Source organism: Artemia sp. Qi Xiang Cuo, chromosome 7 (assembly GCF_049724085.1).
Source record: "Artemia sp. Qi Xiang Cuo chromosome 7, ASM4972408v1, whole genome shotgun sequence".
NCBI lineage: Eukaryota > Metazoa > Arthropoda > Branchiopoda > Anostraca > Artemiidae > Artemia > Artemia sp. Qi Xiang Cuo.
In genome coordinates this window covers 2,701,330-2,720,899 of record NC_142800.1, presented here as the reverse complement: position 1 = coordinate 2,720,899, position 19,570 = coordinate 2,701,330, and the positions used below count along the sequence as shown (strand labels likewise).

The 19,570-nt window shown below is 31.0% G+C and overlaps 1 protein-coding gene across 4 annotated transcripts in view; it reads right to left on the bottom strand.

The window, feature by feature from the left end:
- LOC148949860 (dehydrogenase/reductase SDR family member 7) overlaps nt 1-19,570 on the bottom strand; it is a 94,457-nt gene that overhangs the window by 24,755 nt on the left and 50,132 nt on the right. For all 4 annotated transcript variants that reach the window (XM_089091334.1, XM_089091336.1, XM_089091335.1 and 1 more), the window contains exon 4: nt 18,869-18,972. In XM_089091334.1, coding sequence (XP_088947460.1) covers nt 18,869-18,972 — 104 coding nt within the window. The remainder of the gene's footprint in view (nt 1-18,868; nt 18,973-19,570) is intronic.

The following is a 19,570-nucleotide window of genomic DNA, read 5'->3' as shown; positions in this document are numbered from 1 at the left end:
TTTATGGCACTTAAAAAGTTTGCACTTAAAACGTGGCAAGGGTTCCATGATCTAACGCGAAAGGAATCAAATAAGGACCCCTCGACAATAGCTCTAAACTGAGCTCAATTTTCTCTGCTAGAGTTTTCCTAAATTTAATTTTAATTACGTCAAGAAATGTGTCACCATGTTCAAGTTGTTCAGAACTACAAGGTCAATTCACAGTGAGATTTACTAATACCGAGATTTAGCTAGTTCTAATTCGAGCTAAACAGAATTTTCATACAACTTTCTGATTGGCTAAAAGGAATTTTATAAAAATTATGATTAGCTCAAATTAGCGGCCTTTGGCAAAAGAATGAATGTAGCTTCCCAGATGCGAGATCTTACTTGTTTTTTTTTCCTTTTTTTTCTTTTGTTGCATAGCGTTTTGTTGTATAGCGTTTTTTCATCTTGTATCTTCTAGCTCTTTGCCATTTTTCGGATGTAATTTTTGGTAAATATTTTTTCACATACTAAAAAAAAATATTCAGTCTTATTTATATATTTTAGTTTCGTTTCCAATATTGAAGTCATTACGTTCAAAATGAAGGCCTTAAAGAGGGCTACAATTCAAATATTTAGACTCTATGATTGATGTGTCTTTTTCTTTGTTGAAATGTTAATTTCTGGCTCAAACAGATTATTCAGAACTTCAGAACTCTTTAGAGGTGTCCCTAATACTTGAAAGCCGCCACATTATATCCTTTACAGTAATATACAGGTCCTATCCAGTTATATGGCTCTGATCCGCATAAACTAAATCGAATACGGTTTATTTCTCGGCTTGACACCATGCTCTCCTTTAGTCTTTGCTGTGTTTCTTAAGAAAAAGTGCATCAAAATAACTCATATGAACAGGAATAAGACACAGCCAGATTAACCTCTAAGTCGACCTCTGAATCAACAACTAACTCCAACGGCAACAATATCTTTTTCGTAAATACTAACAATCACTTTAACGTGCTTGTCAAGTCAGGATACAAAGGTAAGGCTTTCGTTTAAGCTTTTATGTCAACTAAATCAAATACCTTTTCATAACCAAAATCTAAGCGACAAAGAGGTCTGGCAATCTAAAACATAAGGTCGTATCCAGAGGGGGGGGGGGCGTTAGGGAGTTTGACCCCCCCCCCCCTAAAAAAAATGTTTGTCTGACTCGTAAAAATGTAACGAAAATGGACATAAACAAATTTTGCATGCGTTATTTTTAGGTTTTTTGTGTAAACCCCCCCCCCAAAAAAAAAAAAAATTCTTTAGTAAAACCCCTGCGAAAAAAAATCCTGGGTACGGCCTTGTCAAAACATGCTTGATTATTCATCTTAACGTTAAAATCTGGTCAACAGTCTTCCCCTTCCTTTAAACATTGCTCTTTGCTACCTATAGAGATCAAGTTAATATCTGTCTCTATAATTGGTCGTCAATACTCACTTCTATCGCCTTTTTTATAAATACTTAATTAAAGTTTTCCTAATATTGCTAGGTAATGCCCTTTATCAATAATCAATATCAATATTGATAAAAGGCATTATTGGTAATAATCACATCTAATGGTAATAATCTTATCTAGATAACGGTAATAATCATATATATATATATATATATATATATATATATATATATATATATATTATATATATATATATATATATATATATATATATATATATATATATATATATATATATATATATATATATATATATATATATATATATATATATATATATATATATATATATATATATATATATAATAAACTGATGGTAATAATCATATCTATAACTTTCTGTATCTAATCTCTAGTCGTCATATTTCACATACGCTTGTAGCATACCATCAGCACATAATCACCATTCTTCCAGCCAGTATATTCACAGCGCCCGGAACTTAATTATTTTTAAATTAATTTAGCACCGCTTCTAACTCAACTTTACTAGATATATCTTCATTTAATTCAAAATTACCGAGCTCATTTTTTTCAGAAAAATTTCAGAAAATTTTATCATGGTTTGCTCACATCTTCAAAATGGCCTGCCTTTTTCAACTCAACAATTTCTAAATCAGTAATTGAAGCCCCGCTCCTATCTTTAAAAAGTATAGATTAAGTACTTCTCCTCAGTTTTTCAACATCCTAAAACCAAATCATACTATTATGCCCTCTGGCTGTATCTTCCAGATATTTATTAATTGTATCCATATCCTCAAGTTCAAATCTCCATTTGAACATTTTAATACTTTCACTATCCCTTACTTTCCTCTTATTCTTAGCAAGTCTATCATTCTCAAACTTCTAACACAAAACACTTCTATTCTCAACGAAGAGTCAACATCAGCTTTTCTGCTAGTATTCCTAGCTATTTTCTATAGCTTCCCTCCCTAAGATATCTTCAGCTTACTTCAGAAACTTTTTTTCTAAAATTATTCCATTCATCTTCTACATTATAAAATTCTAAACTCTTTAACTTCGAATCCAACTGTTCTTGGAACGTTCCTTTTAAATTCTTAAGCTAGAGTGTATCAGTAGAGATGCCTCAGGAGGTCCCATCACTCACCCCTGCTGCCACCTACAACTTTTTTTTACATAATTTATGTCTGTTTGTTGTCACTGAGAATGGAAAAACAGTATTTTTCTCACTTGAAAAAACAGGAACTTTCTCACATTTATGTCTGTTTTCTTGGATGGTTATGTGTGTTGGTCAATTTATTTGATGTTTTTCATGGATGTCAACAGCAGTTCATGTCTGTTTTATGGTTTTTGTCAGTGAGAATAGAAAAATAGGAACTTTCTCACTTTAATGGATTATTGAGTCATTAATCAAATTGCTTCCGGGCAAGGTTAATTAATGTCTGACAGATGACGTCAAGTTAATTAATGCCTTTGATGTATTTCCAAAGACAATGTTTCCGAGGCAAAGTTTAGATCACACATGACAGATGATGTCATGATTGATTGATTGACATGAAATGGGAATTAATTTGTTGTTTCTAAAGAGAATTGATTCACGAAAGGGGAATTAATTTGTTGTTTCTAAAGAGAACTGATTCACGAAAGGGGAATTAATTTGTTGTTTCTAAAGAGAAATATCTCCGAGCGAATGTTTAGATCTTAGCGATGAAGAGATTGATTCACGAAAGGGTTTCCAAATAATTTGAAATGTGTCAGCGCAGAGATGCCAAACAAAAGGAACACGCTGAAATTACGTTTAGGGATTATTTGGGCGAAACTGTTTTAGCAATTTTAGGGAATTATTTCGGCGAAACAGTTAGAGACATTTTAAAAGACGATTTTAACAGATGATTTTAGAAGAGGATTTGAGGGTGAAACTGTGGTTATCATAATACACAAGTTCCATTTGGACAATGTTGTGAGGTCCTCTACCCCAACCCCAAAGGGTTCCGATCCCCCCACCCCAACCCCGAAGGAAGCCCCCCGGTCCTCAAAGGCCCACCGGGCTCCCAAAAGACCAACAGGCTTCTAAAGAGCCCCCCGGATCCCCAAAGAGACGCACACGGTCCCCAAAGGTCCACCAGGCTCCCAAAGGAACAATCGGCCCTCAAGTGCCCCACCAGACCCCCAAAGGCCCTCCCCAGACCCCCAAAGGCCCTCCCCAGACCCCCAAAGGCCCTCCCCAGGCCCCCAAAGGCCCTCCCCCAGTCCCCAAAGGTCCACAGGGCTCCCAAAGGGCCACCCGGCCCTAAAGGGCCCCCCAGACTCCCCAAGGACCCCCGGGCCCCCAAAGGCCCCCGGGCCCCCATTTTTTAATACTTTTTTATGGCTTTATTGTATCTTTTCAGAACAAGTTATTTTCTTAATGTCCTTCCTAAACCCATTTTACAAGTTGAAGTACCCATCCTTTTCACCCACAACTTTACTATACTGATTTTTGAATGCTCCAACACCAAGCAATACTTTTCAATGGCATTTCAAAACAAGTTCTTTTCTTAATGTCCCTCTTAAACCCATTTTACAAATTGAAGCACCCATCCTTTACACCCACAACTTTACTTTACAGCTTTTTGAATGCTCCAACACCAAGCAATACTTTTCAAAGGGCATTTCACAACAAGTTCTTTTCATAATCTCCATCATAAACCCATTTTACAAGTTGAAGATCCCATCCTTTACTCCCTAAACTTTACTTTAAAGCTTTGTGAATGTTTAACACAAGTCAATACTTTTCAAAAGATGTTTTAGAACAAGTTATTTTCATAGTCACCGTCCTAAACCCAATTTACAATTGTAGTACCCATTTTTTTCATCTACAACTTAGTTATAGGTAAGAGTTTGAAGTTTTACCTTAGAGACTTCGCTAAGAGTTTTAGTTTGGTTTAGTTTTAGTTAAAAGTTTAGAGGTTTTTTTTTAGCTTAGACTCTTAGCTTAGAGTTTTTGTTAGAGTTCTAGTTTAGTTTAATTTTAGTTAAGAGTTTAGAGTTTTTAGCTTAGAGTCTTAGATTAAAGTTTTAGTTTGGTTTAGTTTTAGTTAGAAGTTTATAGTTTTTTTTAGATTAGATTCATAGCTTAGAGTTTTTGTTAGAGTTCTAGTTTAGTTTAGTTTTAGTTAAGAATTTAGAGTTTTTAGCTTAGAGTCGTAGCTTAGAGTTTTATTCAGAGTTCTAGTTTAGTTTGGTTTAGTTACAGTTCAGAATTTAGAGTTTTAGCTTAGAGTCATAGCCTGTAATTTTACTTAAAGTTGTAATTTGGTTAAGTTTTAGTTAAGAGTTTCGAGTTTTAGCTTAGAGTCTTAGCTTAGAGTTTTTGTTAGAGTTGAAGTTTAGTTTAATTTTAGTTAAGAATTTGATGTTTTACCTTTGAGTTTCAGTTAGAGTTCTAGTTTAGTTTACTTTTAGTTAAGAGTTTAGAGCTTTTAGCTTAGAGTCTAAGCTTAAAGTTTTAGTTTGGTTTAGTTTTAGTTAAAAGTTTAGAGGTTTTTTTTGCTTAGAGTCTTAGCTTAGAGTTTTTGTTAGAGTTCTAGTTTAGTTTAGTTTTAGTTAAGAGTTTAGAGTTTTTAGCTTATAGTCTTAGCTTAGAGTTTTCTTCAGAGTTCTAGTTTAGTTTAGTTTAGTTACAGTTCAGAATTTAGAGTTTTAGCTTAGAGTCATAGCTTATAATTTTACTTAAAGTTGTAGTTTGGTTAAGTTTTAGTTAAGAGTTTCGAGTTTTATCTTAGAGTCTTATCTCAGAGTTTTCTGTTAAAGTTCTAGTTTATTTTTGTTTTAGTTAAGAGTTTAGAGTTTTACGCTATAGTCTTAGCTTAGAGTTTTAGTTATAGTTGAAGTTTAGTTTAGTTACAGTTAAGAATTTAGAGTTTTAGATTAGAGTCTTACATTAGAGTTTTAGTTTAGTTTAGTTTTACTTAAGAGTTTAGAGTTTTAGCTTAGAGTCTCAGCTTAGAGTTTTTGTTAGAGTTCTAGTTTATTTTAGTTTTAGTCAAGAGTTTAGTGTTTTTAGCTTAGAGTCTTAGCTTAGAGTTTATGTTGAAGTTCTAGTATAGTTTAGTTTTAGTTTAGAGTTTTAGCTTAGAGTCTTAGCTTAGAGTTTTATTTTAGTTTATTTTTAGTTAAGAGTTTAGAGTTTTTTTTTGTTAGAGTTATAGTTTAGTTTAGTTTTAGTTAAGAGATTGGTGTTTTAACTTGTAGTCTTAACTTAGAGTTCTAGTTTATTTTAGCTCTAGTTATGAGTTTGGTATTTTAGCTTAGAGTCTCAGCTTAGAGTTTTTGTTAGAGTTCTAGTTTATTTTAGTTTTAGTCAAGAGTTTAGTGTTTTTAGCTTAGAGTCTTAGCTTAGAGTTTATGTTGAAGTTCTAGTATATTTTAGTTTTAGTTTAGAGTTTTAGATTATAGTCTTAGCTTAGAGTTTTTGCTAAAGTTGAAGTTTAGTTTAGTTTTAGTTAAGAGTTTAGAGTTTTTTTTTGTTAGAGTTCTAGTTTAGTTTAGTTTTAGTCAAGAGTTTGTTTTTTTACCTTTGAGTTTCAGTTAGAGTTCTAGTTTAGTTTAGTTTTAGTTAAGAGTTTAGAGTTTACCATAGAGTCTTAGCTTAGAGTTTTAGTGAGAGTTCTAGTTTAGTTTAGTTTTAGTTACAGTTCAGAATTTAGAGTTTTAGCTTAGAGTCATAGCTTAGAGTTTTACTTAAAGTTATAGTTTGGTTAAGTTTTAGTTAAGAGTTTAGAGTTTTTAGCTTAGAGTTTTTGTTGAAGTTCTAGTTTAGTTTAGTTTTAATTAATAGTTTAGAGTTTTAGCTTAGAGTCTTAGCTTAGAGTTTTTGTTAGAGTTGAAGTTTAGTTTAATTTTAGTTATGAATTTGATGTATTACCTTTGAGTTTCAGTTAGAGTTCTAGTCTAGTTTACTTTTAGTTTAGAGTTTACAGTTTTTTAGCTTAGAGTCTTAGCTTAGAGTTTTAGTTAGAGTTCTAGTTTAGTTTAGTTTTAGTTAAGAGTTTAGAATTTTAGCTTAGAGTCTTAGCTTAGAGTTTTTGTTAGAGTTCTAGTTTATTTTAGTTTTGAGTTCTAGTTTAGTTTACATATAGTTAAGAGTTTGGAGTTTTACCTTAGAGACTTAGCATAGAGTTTAGAGTTTTTTAGCTTAGAGTCTTAGCTTAGAGTTTTTGTTAGAGTTATAGTTTAGTTTATTTTTAGTTAAGAGTTTGGTGTTTTACCTTAGAGTCTTAGTTTATAGTTTTAGTTAGAGTTCTAGTTTAGTTTAGTTTTAGTTAAGAGTTTAGAAGTTTTTATCTTAGAGTCTTAGCTTAGAGTTTTTTTTAGAGTTATAGTTTATTTTAGTTTTAGTTAAGAGTTTAGAGTTTTTAGCTTAGAGTCTTAGCTTAGAGTTTTTGTTGAAGTTTTAGTTTAGTTTAGTTTTAGTTAATAGTTTAGAGTTTTAGCTTAGAGTCTTAGCTTATAGTTTTTGTTAGTGGAAGTTTAGTTTAGTAATAGTTAGGAGTTTAGAGTTTTAGCTTAGAGTCTTAGCTTAGAGTTTTTGTTAGAGTCCTAGTTTAGTTTAGATATAGTTAAGAGTTTGGAGTTTTACATTAGAGACTTAGCTTAGAGTTTTAGTTTAGTTTAGTTTTAGTTAAGAGTTTGGAGTTTTTAGCTTAGAGTTTTTGTTAGAGTTCTAGTTTAGTTTAGTTTTAGTTAAGAGTTTGGTGTTTTACCTTAGAGTCATAGCTTAGACATTTAGTTAGAGTTCTAGTTTAGTTTAGTTTTAGTTATGAGTTTAGAATTTTAGCTTAGAGTCTTAGCTTAGAGTTATTGTTAGAGTTCTAGTTTAGTTTAGTTTTAGTTAAGAGTTTAGAGTTTTTAGCTTAGAGTCTTAGCTTAGAGTTTTTGTCGAAAATCTAGTTTACTTTAGTAATAGTTAAGAGTTTAGAGTTTTAGCTTGGAGTCTTAGCTTAGAGTTTTTGTTAAAGTTGAAGTTTATTTTAGTAATAGTTAAGAGTTTAGAGTTTTAGCTTAGAGTCTTATCTTCGAGTTTTTGTTAAAGTTGAAGTTTAGTTTAGTAATAACTAAGAGTTTAGAGTTTTAGCTTAGAGTGTTAGCTTAGAGTTTTAGTTTAGTTTAGTTTTAGTTAAGAGTTTAGAGTTTTTTAGCTTATAGTCTTAGCTTAGAGTTTTTGTTAGAGTTCTATTTTAGTTTATTTATAGTTAAGAGTTTAGAGTTTTTAGCTTATATTCTTAGCTTAGAGTTTTAGTTTAGTTTAATTTTTTTAAGAGTTTAGAGTTTTACCATAGAGTCTTATCTTAGGGTTTTTTTAGAGTTCTAGTTTAGTTTAGTTTTAGTTAAGAGTTTAGAGTTTTTTATCTTAGAGTCTTAGTTTAGAGTTTTTTGTTGCAGTTCTATTTTAGTTTAGAGTTTTATCTTATACTTGGAGTTTTAATTAGAGTTATAACTAAGTTTATTTTTAGTTAAGAGTTTTAGCTTAGAGTCTTAGCTTAGGGTTTTTTTTAGAGTACTAGTTAAGCTTAGTTATATTTAATAGTTTGGAGTTTTAACTTAGGGACTTAGCTTAGAGTTTTAGTTAAGTTTAGTTTTACTTAAGAGCATAGAGTTTTAGCGTAGAGTCTCATCTTAGAGTTTTTGTTTTATTTATATTTTATTTTATTTTTTGTTAATAGTTTTATTGTTCTATGTTAGAGTGTTATTTTAGAGTTTTTTTTGAAGTTCTAGTCTAGTCTAGTTTTATTTAAGAGTTTTAGATTAGAATTACAGTTTCAATTATATTTCTAGTTTAGTTTAGTTATAGTTAAGAGTTTAGAGTTTTTAGCTTAGAGTCTTAGCCTAGTTTTATTTAGAGTTCTAGTTTAATTTAGTTTTAGTTAAGAGTTTAGAGTTTTACCATAGAGTCTTAGCTTAGACCTTTAGTTAGAGTTAAAGTTTAGTTTAGTTACAGTTAAGAATTTAGATTTTTAGCTTAGAGTCATAGCTTAGAGTTTTACTTAAAGTTATAGCTTGGTTAAGATTTAGTTAAGAGTCTCGAGTTTTATCTGAGTCTTAGCTTACAGTTTTTGATAGAGTTCTAGTTTAGCGTAGTTTTACTTAAGAGTTTCGAGTTTTAACTTAGAGTCTTAGCTTAGAGTTTTTGTGAGAGTTCTAGTTTAGTTTAAATTTAGTTGAGAATTTGATGTTTCACCTTTGAGTTTCAATTAGACTTCTAGTTTAGTTTACTTTTAGTTAAGAGTTTAGTGTTTGACCTTAGAGTCTTAGCATAGAGTTTTAGTTAGAGTTCTAGTTTAGTTTTAGTAAAGAGTTTAGAGTTTTACCTTAGAGTCTTATTTTAGAGTTTTTTATATAGTTATAGTTTAGTTTAATTTTTTTTTAGAATTCTTTGTTTCTCAATATAGTTTCATTTATATTTATATTTTAGTTTACTTTTATTTAAGAGTTTAGTGTTTTGCCCTATAGTCTTAACTTAGAGTTTTAGTTAGAGATTTCGTTTAGTTTAGTTTTAGTTAAGAGTTTAGAATTTTAGCTTAGAGTCTCAGCTTAGAGTTTTAGTTCGAGTTCTAGTTTATTTTAGTTTTAGTTAAGAGTTTAGAGTATTTGGCTTAGAGTCCTTTGCTTAGAGTTTTTGTTGAAGTTCTAGTTTAGTGTAGGTTTAGTTAATATTTTAGATTTTTAGCTTAGAGTCATAGCTTAGAGTTTTTGTCAGAGTTCTAGTTTAGTTAAGCGCCTGGAGTTTTACCTTCGAGACTTAGCGTAGAGTTTTAGTTTAGTTTAGTTTTAGTTAAGAGTTTAGAGTTTTAGCTTAGTCTTAGCTTAGAGTTATAGTTAGAGTTGAAGTTTAGTTTAGTTATAGTTAAGAGTTCAGAGTTTTTAGCTTAGAGTCGTAGTTTAGAGTCTTTGTTAGAGTTCTAGTTTAGTTTACTTAAGAGTTTAGAGTTTTATCATAGAATAATTTCTTAGAGTTTTTGTTGGTTTTAGTTTAGTTTAGTTTTATTTAAAAGTTTAGAGTTTTTTAGCTTAGAGTCCTAGCTTAGAGTTTTTGTTAGAGTTCTAGTTTAGTTTAGTTTTAGTTAAGAGTTTGGTGTTTTACCTTAGTTATAGCTTAGAGTTTTTGTTAGAGTTCTAGTTTAGTTTACTTTTAGTTAAGTGTTTGCTGTTTTACCTTAGAGTCATAGTTTATAGTTTCAGTTAGAGTTCTAGTTTAGTTTAGTTTTAGTTAAGAGTTTGGAGTTTTGCATTAGAGTTTTATCTTAGAGTCTTAGCTTAGAGTTATAGTTAGAGTTCTATTTTAGCTTAGTTATAGTTAAGAATTTAGAGTTTTTTGCTTATATTCTTAGCTTATAGTTTTTTTTGAAGCTCTAGTTTAGTTTATTTTTATTTAAGAGTTTTTAGTTTTAGCTTAGATTATTATCTTAGAGTTTTTGTTAGATTTTTAGTTTAGTTTTAGTTAAGAGTTTTGAGTTTTACCTTAAAGTCTTAGATTATAGTTTTAGTTAGGGTTGAAGTTTCGTTTAGTTTATTTATAGTTAAGAGTTTATAATTTTATCTTAGAGTCTTTGTTAGAGTTATTTTTTAGTTTAGTTTTAGTTAATAGTTATAGCTTAGAGGTTTAGCCTAAAATCTTAGCTTAGAGATTTAGTTAGAGTTGAAGTTTAGTCCAAACTAGCATAACCACAAAATTACACAATATTGCATAGAAATACCAAAACCATAGGTTAGATTAGGTTAGGTTAGGTTAGAGGTTAGGTTTCTCCACGTTTAAGTTAGGATAGATTAGGTTAGCTTATCATGCGCGCTCATGATAAGCCAACCTAATCTAACCTAACTTAAACGTTGAGAAACCTAACCCCTAACCTAACCTAACCTAATCTAACCGATGGTGTGGGTATTTCTATGCAATATTGTGTAATTTTGTGGTTATGCTAGTTTGGACTAAACTTCAAGTCTAACTAAATCTCTAAGCTAAGACTCTAGGCTAAACCTCTAAGCTATAACTCTTAAGTAAAACTAAAATAAACAATAACTTTAACTAAAACTCTAAGCTAAGACTCTAAGTTAAAACTATAAACTCTTAACTATAACTAAACTAAACGAAACTTCAACCCTAACTAAAACTCTAATCTAAGACTAAGGTAAAACTCTAAACTATTAACTAAAACTAAAATAAAACTAACAAAAACTATAAGATAGTAAACTAATGTAAAACGATTTACTTTTAACTAAAAATCAGCTACACTAGATCTTCGACAAAAAATCTTAGCTACTAATCTAAGCTCAAACCACTAAACACTAAACTAGAGCTAAGCAAAAATAGAACTATGACAGAAACTCTAAGCTAATACTCTAAGCTAAAATTCTAAACTCTTAAATAAAACTAAACTAAACTATAACTCTAACTAAAACTCTAAGCTATAACTCTAAGGTAAAACACCAAACTCTTAACTAAAACTAAACTAAACTAGAACTCTAACAAAAACTCTAAGCTATGATTCCATGATAAAACTCTAAACTCTTATGTAAACTAAACTAGAACTCTAACGAAGACTCTAAACTACGACTCTAAGCTAAAAACTCTAAACTCTTAACTATAACTAAACTAAACTTCAACTCTAACTATAACTCTAAGCTAAGACTTAGCTAAAACTCTAAACTCTTAACTAAAACTAAACTAAACTAAAACTCTAAGCTAGGTCTCGAAGGTAAAACTCCAAACGCTTAACTATAACTAAACTAAACTAGAACTCTAACTAAAACTCTAATCTAAGACTCTAAGGTAAAACACTAAACTCTTAACTAAAAGTAAACTAAACTAGAACTCTAACTGAAACTCAAAGGTAAAACATCAAATTCTTAACTAAAATTAAACTAAAATAGAACTCTAACAAAAACTCTAAGCTAAGACTCTAAGCTAAAATTCTAAACTATTAACTAAAACTAGACTAAACTAGAACTCTACCCAAACCTCTATGATAAGACTCTAAGTTAAAACACTAAACTCTTAAATAAAAGTAAACTAAACTATAAGTCTAATTTAAACTCAAAGGTTAAACACCAAATTATCAACTAAATTTAAACTAAACTAGAACTCTAACAAAAACTCTAAGCTAAGACTCTAAGTTAAAACTCGAAACTCTTAAGTAAAACTACGCTAAACTAGAACTCTAACAAAAACTGTAAGCTAAGACTCAGCTAAAACTCGAGACTCTTAACTAAATCTTAACCAAGATATAACTTTAAGTAAAACTCTAAGCTATGACTCTAAGCTAAAAATCTAAATTCTTAACTGTAACTAAACTAAACTTTAACTCTAACTAAAACTCTAAGCTAAGACTCTATGGTAAAACTCTAAACTCTTAACTAAAACTAAATGAAACTAGAACTCTAAATAAAACTAAGCTAAGACTCTAAGCTAAAAACTCTAAACTCTTAACTAAAACTAAACTAAACTATAACTATAATTAAAACTCTAATTCTAATCTAAAAATATAAACTAAAACTAAACTAAACTAGAACTTCAACAAAAACTCTAAGCTAAGACTCTAAGCTAAAAACACTAAACTCTTAACTAAAACTAAACTAAACTAGAACTCTAACAAAAACTCTAAGCTGAGACTCTAAGCTAAAATTCTATACTCTTAAGTAAAAATAAAATTAAATTAGACTATCATCTAATTCCCTCAGTAAAAAATTAGAACTATTACCTAAAAAAAAGAATGAATGGGAATCTAACAAAAAGCCTAAGCTATAACTCAAAGATAAAACTCTAAACTCTTGAATAAAAAACAGCTAGATTATACATCCAACTAAAACTCCAATTCTAAGATAAAAATCTAAACTAAAATATAACTACAACAAAAAACTCTAAACTAAGACTCTAAGCTAAAAAACTCTAAATTCTTAACTAAAACTAAACTAAACTAGAACTCTAAAAAAACACTAAGATAAGACTCTATGGTAAAACTCTAAACTCTTAAAAAAAATTAAAATAAAATAAAACTATAAGATAAGAATCTAAGATAAAAACTCCAAACTATTAACTATAACTAAACTAAACTAGAACTCTAAAAAAAAATCTAAGATAATACTCTATGCTAAAAAACTCTAAACTCCTAAATAAAATTGAACTAAACTAGAACTCTAAGCTAATTCTATAAGCTAAAACTCTAAACACTTAACTATTACTAAACTAAACTATAACTTTGACAAAAAATATTCTAATACTCAAAGCTAAAAACTCTAAACTCTTAACTAAAACTAAACTAAACTATAACTCTAACAAAAACTCTAAGCTAAGACTCTAAGACAAAATTCGAAACTCATAACTAAAACTAAACTAACCTAGAACTCTAACGAAATGTCTAAGCTATGACTCTAAGGTAAAACACCAAACTCTTAACTAAAACTAAACTAAACTAGAATTCTAACAAAAACTTTAAGCTAAGACTTTAAGCTAAAAACTCTAAACACATAACTAAAACTAAACTAAACTAAAACTATAAGATAAGTCTATAATGTAAAACTCCAAACTCTTAACTATATCTAAACTAAAATAGAACACTAACAAAAACTCTAAGCTAAGACTCTAAGCTAAAACTTTAAACTCCTAACTATTACTAAACTAAACTTCAAGTCTAACAAAAACTATAATCTAAGACTCTAATCTAAAACTCTAAACTATTAACTAAAACTAATCTAAACTAAAACTTCAACAAAAACTCTAAGCTAAGACTCTAAGCTAAAAACTCTAAACTCTTAACTAAAACTAAAATAATCTAGAACTCTAACAAAATCTCCATTATAAGACTCTAATATAAAAACTTATAAACTATTAAATAAAACTGAACTAAACTAGAACTCTAACTAAAACTCTAAACTAAGACTCTAAGGTAAAACACCAAACTCTTAACTAAAACTAAACTAAACTAGAACTCTAACAAAAACTCTAAGCTAAGACTCTAAGCTGAAAAACTCTAAACTCCAAACTCTTAACTATATGTAAACTAAACTAGAACTCAAAACTAAAATAAACTAGAACTCTAACAAAAACTCTAAGCTAAGACTCTAAGCTAAAATTCTAAACTCTTAACTAAAACTAAACTAAACTAGAACTCTAACTAAAACTCTAAGCTAAGACTCTAAGCTAAAAAACTGTAAACTCTAAACTAAAAGTAAACTAGACTAGAACTCTAACTGAAACTCAAAGGTAAAACATAAAATTCTTAACTAAAATTAAACTAAACTTCAACTCTAACAAAAACTCTAAGCTAAAACTCTAAACTATTAACTAAAACTAAACTAAACTAGAACTTCAACAAAAACTCTAAGCTAAAAACTCTAAACCTTTAACTAAAACTTAACCAAACTATAACTTTAAGTAAAACTCTAAGCTATGACTCTAAGCTTAACTTAAACTCAAAGGTAAAAAACCAAACTATTAACTAAAACTAAACTAAACTAGAACTCTAACAAAAAAAAACTCTAAACTCTTAACTAAAACTAAACTAAACTTCAACTTTAGCAAAAACTCTAAGCTAAGACTCTAAGCTAAAACTCTAAACTAAAACTAAAATATACTAGAACTTCAACATAAACTCTAAGCTAAGACTCTAAGCTAAAAACACTAAACTCTTGACTAAAACTAAAATAAACTAGAACTCTAACAAAAACTCTAAGCTGAGACTCTAAGCTAAAACTCTAAACTCTTTAGTAAAACTAACTAAACTAGAACTCTAAGCTAAGACTCTAAGGTAAAACACCAAACTCTTAACTAAAACTAAACTAAACTAGAACTCTAACTGAAACTCAAAGGTAAAACATCAAACTCTTAACTAAAAGTAAACTAAACTAGAACTCTAACAAAAAACTCTAAGCTAAGACTCTAAGCTAAAACTAAATTCTTAACTGTAACTAAACTAAACTTCAACTCTAAATAAAACTCTAAGCTAAGACTCCAAGGTAAAACTCTAACCTCTTAACTAAAAGTAAACTAAACTATAACTCTAACAAAAACTCTGAGATAAGACTCTAAGCTAAAACTCGAAACTCTTAACTAAAACTTAACCAAACTAAAACTTAAAGTAAAATTATAAGCTATGACTCTAAGCTAAAACTCTAAATTCTGAACTTTAACTAAACTAAACTAAAATAGAACTCTGAATAAAACTCTAAGCTAAGAATCTAATCTAAAAACTCTAAACTCTTAACTAAAACTAAACTAAACTAGAACTCTAACAAAAACTCTAAGCTAAGACTCTAAGCAAAAAAAAAACTCTAAACTTTTAACTAAAACTAAACCAAACTAAAACTTTAAGCTAAGACTCTAATCTAAAAACTCTAAACTCTTAACTAAAAGTAAACTAAACTAGAACTCTAACTGAAACTCAAAGGTAAAACATCAAATTCTTAACTAAAATTAAACTAAACTTCAACTCTAACAAAAACTCTGAGCTAAGACTCTAAGCTAAAACTCGAAACTCTTAACTAAAACTTAACCAAACTAGAACTTTAAGTAAAATTATAAGCTGTGACTCTAAACTAAAACTCTAAATCATGAACTGTAACTAAACTAAACTAAATTAGAACTCTGAATAAAACTCTAAGCTACGACTCTAAGCTAAAAACTCTAAACTCTTAACTAGAACTAAACTTAACTAGAACTCTAACAAAAACTCTAAGCTAAGACTCTAAGCTAAAAAAAACTCAAAACTTTTAACTAAAACTAAACCAAACTAAAAATTTAAGATAATAATCTAAGATAAAAAATAAGAACTATTAAATAAAACTAAACAAAACTAGAACTATAACAAAAACTATAAGCAAATATTATAAGATAAAAAAAAAACCTCTAAAATTTTAACTAAAACTAAACCAAACTAAAACTCTAAGCTAAGTCTCTAAGGTAAAACTTAAAACTCTTACCTATAACTAAGTTGTGGGTGAAAAGGATGGGTATTTCAATTTGTAAAATGGGTTTAGGACGGTCACTATGAAAAGAACTTACTCTGAAATTCCTTTTGAAAAGTATTGCTTGGTGTTGGGCATTCAAAAAGCAGTGTAGTAAAGTTTTGGGTGAAAAGGATGGGAGCTTCAACTTGTAAAATGGGTTTAGGATGGACATTATGAAAAGAACTTGTTCTGAAATGCCCTTTGAAAAGTATTGCTTGGTGTTGGAGCATTCAAAAAGCCGTAAAGTAAAGTTGTGGGTGTAAAGGATGGGTGCTTCAATTTGTAAAATGGGTTTAGGAGGGACATTAAGAAAAGAACTTGTTCTGAAATGCCATTGAAAAGTATTGCTTGGTGTTGGAGCATTCAAAAATCGGTATAGTAAAGTTGTGGGTGAAAAGGATGGGTACTTCAACTTGTAAAATGGGTTTAGGATGGACATTAAGAAAATAACTTGTTCTTAAAAGATATAATAAACCCATAAAAAAGTATTAAAAATTGGGGGCTCAGGGGTCTTTGGGGCGCCGGGGGTCCTTTGGGAGTCTGGGGGGCCCTTTAGGGCCGGGTGGCCCTTTGGGAGCCATGTGGACCTTTGGGGGCTGGGGGAGGGCCTTTGGGGGCCCGGAGAGGGCCTGTGGGGGTCTGGGGAGGGCCTTTGGGGGTCTGGTGGGGCAATTGAGGGCCGATTGGTCCTTTGGGAGCCCGGTGGACCTTTGGGGACCGGGTGAGGGCCTTTGGGGGTCCGGGGGGCCCTTTGGGAGCCTGGTGGTCTTTTGGGAGCCCGGTGGACCTTTGGGGACCGTGGGGGCTTCCTGGGGGGGTGGGGTCGGGGGATCGGAACCCTTTGGGGTTGGGGTAGGGGACCTCACAACACTGTTCAAATGGAACTTGTGTATTATAAGGACCACAGAGTTTCACCCTCAAATCCTCTTCTAAAATCATCTTTTAAAATCATCTTTTAAAATGTCTCTAACTGTTTCGCCGAAATAATTCCATAAAATGGCTAAAACGGCTTCGCCCAAATAATCCCTAAACGTAATTTCAGCGTGTTCCTTTTGTTTGGCATCTCTGCGCTGATACATTTCAAATTATTTGGAAACCCTTTCGTGAATCAATCTCTTCATCGCTAAGATCTAAACATTCGCTTGGAGATAGTTCTCTTTAGAAACAACAAATTAATTCCCTTTCGTGTCAAATCAATTCTCTTTAGAAACAACAAATTAATTCCCCTCTCGTGAAATCAATTCTCTTTAGAAACAACAAATTAATTCCCCTTTCATGTGAATCAATCAATCATGACATCATCTGTCATGTGTGATCTAAACTTTGCCTCGGAAACATTCTCTTTTGAAATACATCAAAGACATTAATTAACTTGACGTCATCTGTCAGACATTAATTAACTTTGCCCGGAAGCAATTTGATTAATGACTCAATAATCCATGAAAGTGAGAAAGTTCCTGTTTTTCCATTCTCACTGACAAAAGCCATAAAACAGAAATGAACTGCTGTTGACATCCATAAAAAACATCAAATAAATTGACCAACGCACATAACCATCCAAGAAAACATACACAAATGTGAGAAAGTTCCTATTTTTTCAAGTGAGAAAAATAATGTTTTTTCATTGTCAGTGAGAACAAACAGACATAAATTATGTAAAAAAAAGTTGCAGGTGGCAGCAGGGGTGAGTGATGGGACCTCCTGAGGCATCTCTACTTGTATCAATGTCAGACCACATAGAAAATAGTTACCCTTCCTAAATTTCCGCTTGAAATTACCTCTGGATTCTTCTAGATAGTGATCTTTACTGTTATCATTAATAAGACTGAGTTAAACAATTCCTACAAAGAGAAAATACCTCACTTTTTTCAAGAAATTTATCAATAAAATACTTGTTAACTTGGCTTTCACCCTAGTAGGCTGCGTTCTTCACGAGTACTACAACTGACACAGAAATCATCATAATTCACATAGTTTAGCTTGTCCTAATGGAGAGCCCTTTCTAGAAAATGGCAAAGCTGACCCTTGTTAATGGCAGAAAAAGTAAATCATTGGAAATACAAAAGCACGAGCTTTTGATTGATAATTTTACTTCATTCAAAAATTTTTCAAACATTTGAATTTTACCGGAATGTCCCTATTTTTTATCAGCCTTTTTTACCGGGAATTTCCCAGGTAGTTTGTGGTTGATTCCCCAGAAAAAAAAATCCAATAGGTTCTCGAAACCAGGAATTTCAGGTTAAAGAATTTTTTTCTTAAGAAAGACCTTGAATAGTAGACTATTACTACCAATACTACTGCTATCCACTCATCACAACACCAAGTCCCTTGCGGCAAACACATCTGCGCACGCCCTTCCTCCACCCAAAGTGCCAAACAATGATATTTAACTGACCCACAAGCGTCTCTTTTGTGGACAGGATACACATTATATTCTTAATATAGCCTTTATATTTAGTACCAGGGGACTATGTGGATTCCAAAGGTTCTCAAAACACTTGATGATAGAAATCTTGTGATCACATGTATTCCAGGAAACTTGAAATGAACTTAAAGGATTGTATCATGACCTTATATGTAAAACCTGATTTTGTGAAGGCTCTGGGCCCGTGCTTCTGCTCCGCAATCTGGAAAATGATAGAATTTTCCCACAAATTCTTACAGTTTCTATTTTTTTGACTATTTTTATGTTCATTTTTTTTTTGTTTATACCATGCTACTTGAACCCTCCCCCCCCCCCACCCACTCATGCATATTTTTCGTCCCACTCGTAAACACATAACAAAAACGTAAATAAAAAACCTGTCATTTGTTTTTAAGGTTTTTTTTGTATCCCCCCCTTTTGGAACCTTTTGGAATCCATACTTTTTGCTTCCCAGGCAAACTTTTTTTAATATTCTAAAAATAAATAATTGAGCAAGTCAGTGAAATATCCAGAATATGATATTTGAGCTTATTCCTGAAGTTTTCATTCACTTGCCTCCACTACTTTCTTTGAAATATCAAAGGAAGTTCGGCCAAAAATCGATGGTATGCCTTAAATATGCCCCAACCCAGCGGTATAATTTCTTCAAAATCCCGGGGGGGGGAGGGAGTTGGAGGCAAGAAAACTGAAAAATGAGCCATAAAGTACTAAAAAGGTAAAGACATACTAAAGAAAACTGACCTGTTTCTGTGGATGCTTAAATTATGCACTTATCTTGGTTTTGATCAGATTTTCTAAGAAGCTAAATTTCAGCCGGGGGGGGCAAACTGGGGTCTTGGGGGAAAAACTGAGGCCTGTGAGGAGCAGTTCTCCTCCCCCTACCCCAGAGCAAATTACGCCCCCGCTCCAACATAGAGAAGATTTTCATAAGATGGAAGCATGGAGCAGCCACAAGATGCACTCTATTTAAGCTTAAAAAACGTTAAGTATGTCCCGTATTTGCCTTTCAATATTTAAAAGAAAATCCCTGACTTCTTACTTACATCACCAAAATGAGAAAGTATTTTCTTCAAAGCTTCTTCGTGTTTGTCATAGGCAGTGACATCTAAAGGCACAACTAACAAATCGTTTGATTTGGCTCCAATTTCTAAAACATTAATAATACAAATATATATTAGGAAAAAAAAATATATGGAAATCGGAAATATATCCGAAAATTGGACAAAATAAGTTTTTTCCTTGACTTTTTATAGTCCGATTATAGTCAAAAGGATTATTTTTGTTATGGCATTGTTTGTAATAGGAAGTAGAAGAACTACCCAAACAAAAGAAAAGATCCAGCACCAGTGGTGTCCATTGGAAGGGAGGGCAGGATGGTAGTCCCCCAAGATTTTGAAAAAAACCTATTACTTTAATTTCATAGATATTTGCTTCTTCCTGCTCAATGATGGTCTACTTTTTTGTAATTTCATTAAAAAAAATAGAACCGGCAAAATCACTTTTGATGTCAAAAGTTTAATTTATTAACTATCTCTATGAGTGTCAAAAGGAAATTACATTTCGGAAATGAAGCAGAAACCTCTATACCTCATGAGAGTCAAATAATGTTAAAAGAACAACCTGAAAAAAAATCAATAAAACTTATTTAGTTTGAGCTGGTAGGCTGAATATTCGAAGTTTACTTTTTAAATGTCACATAACGCCTTTCGATTTACTGCAGCCTATATATTCCCTCAAACTATTTC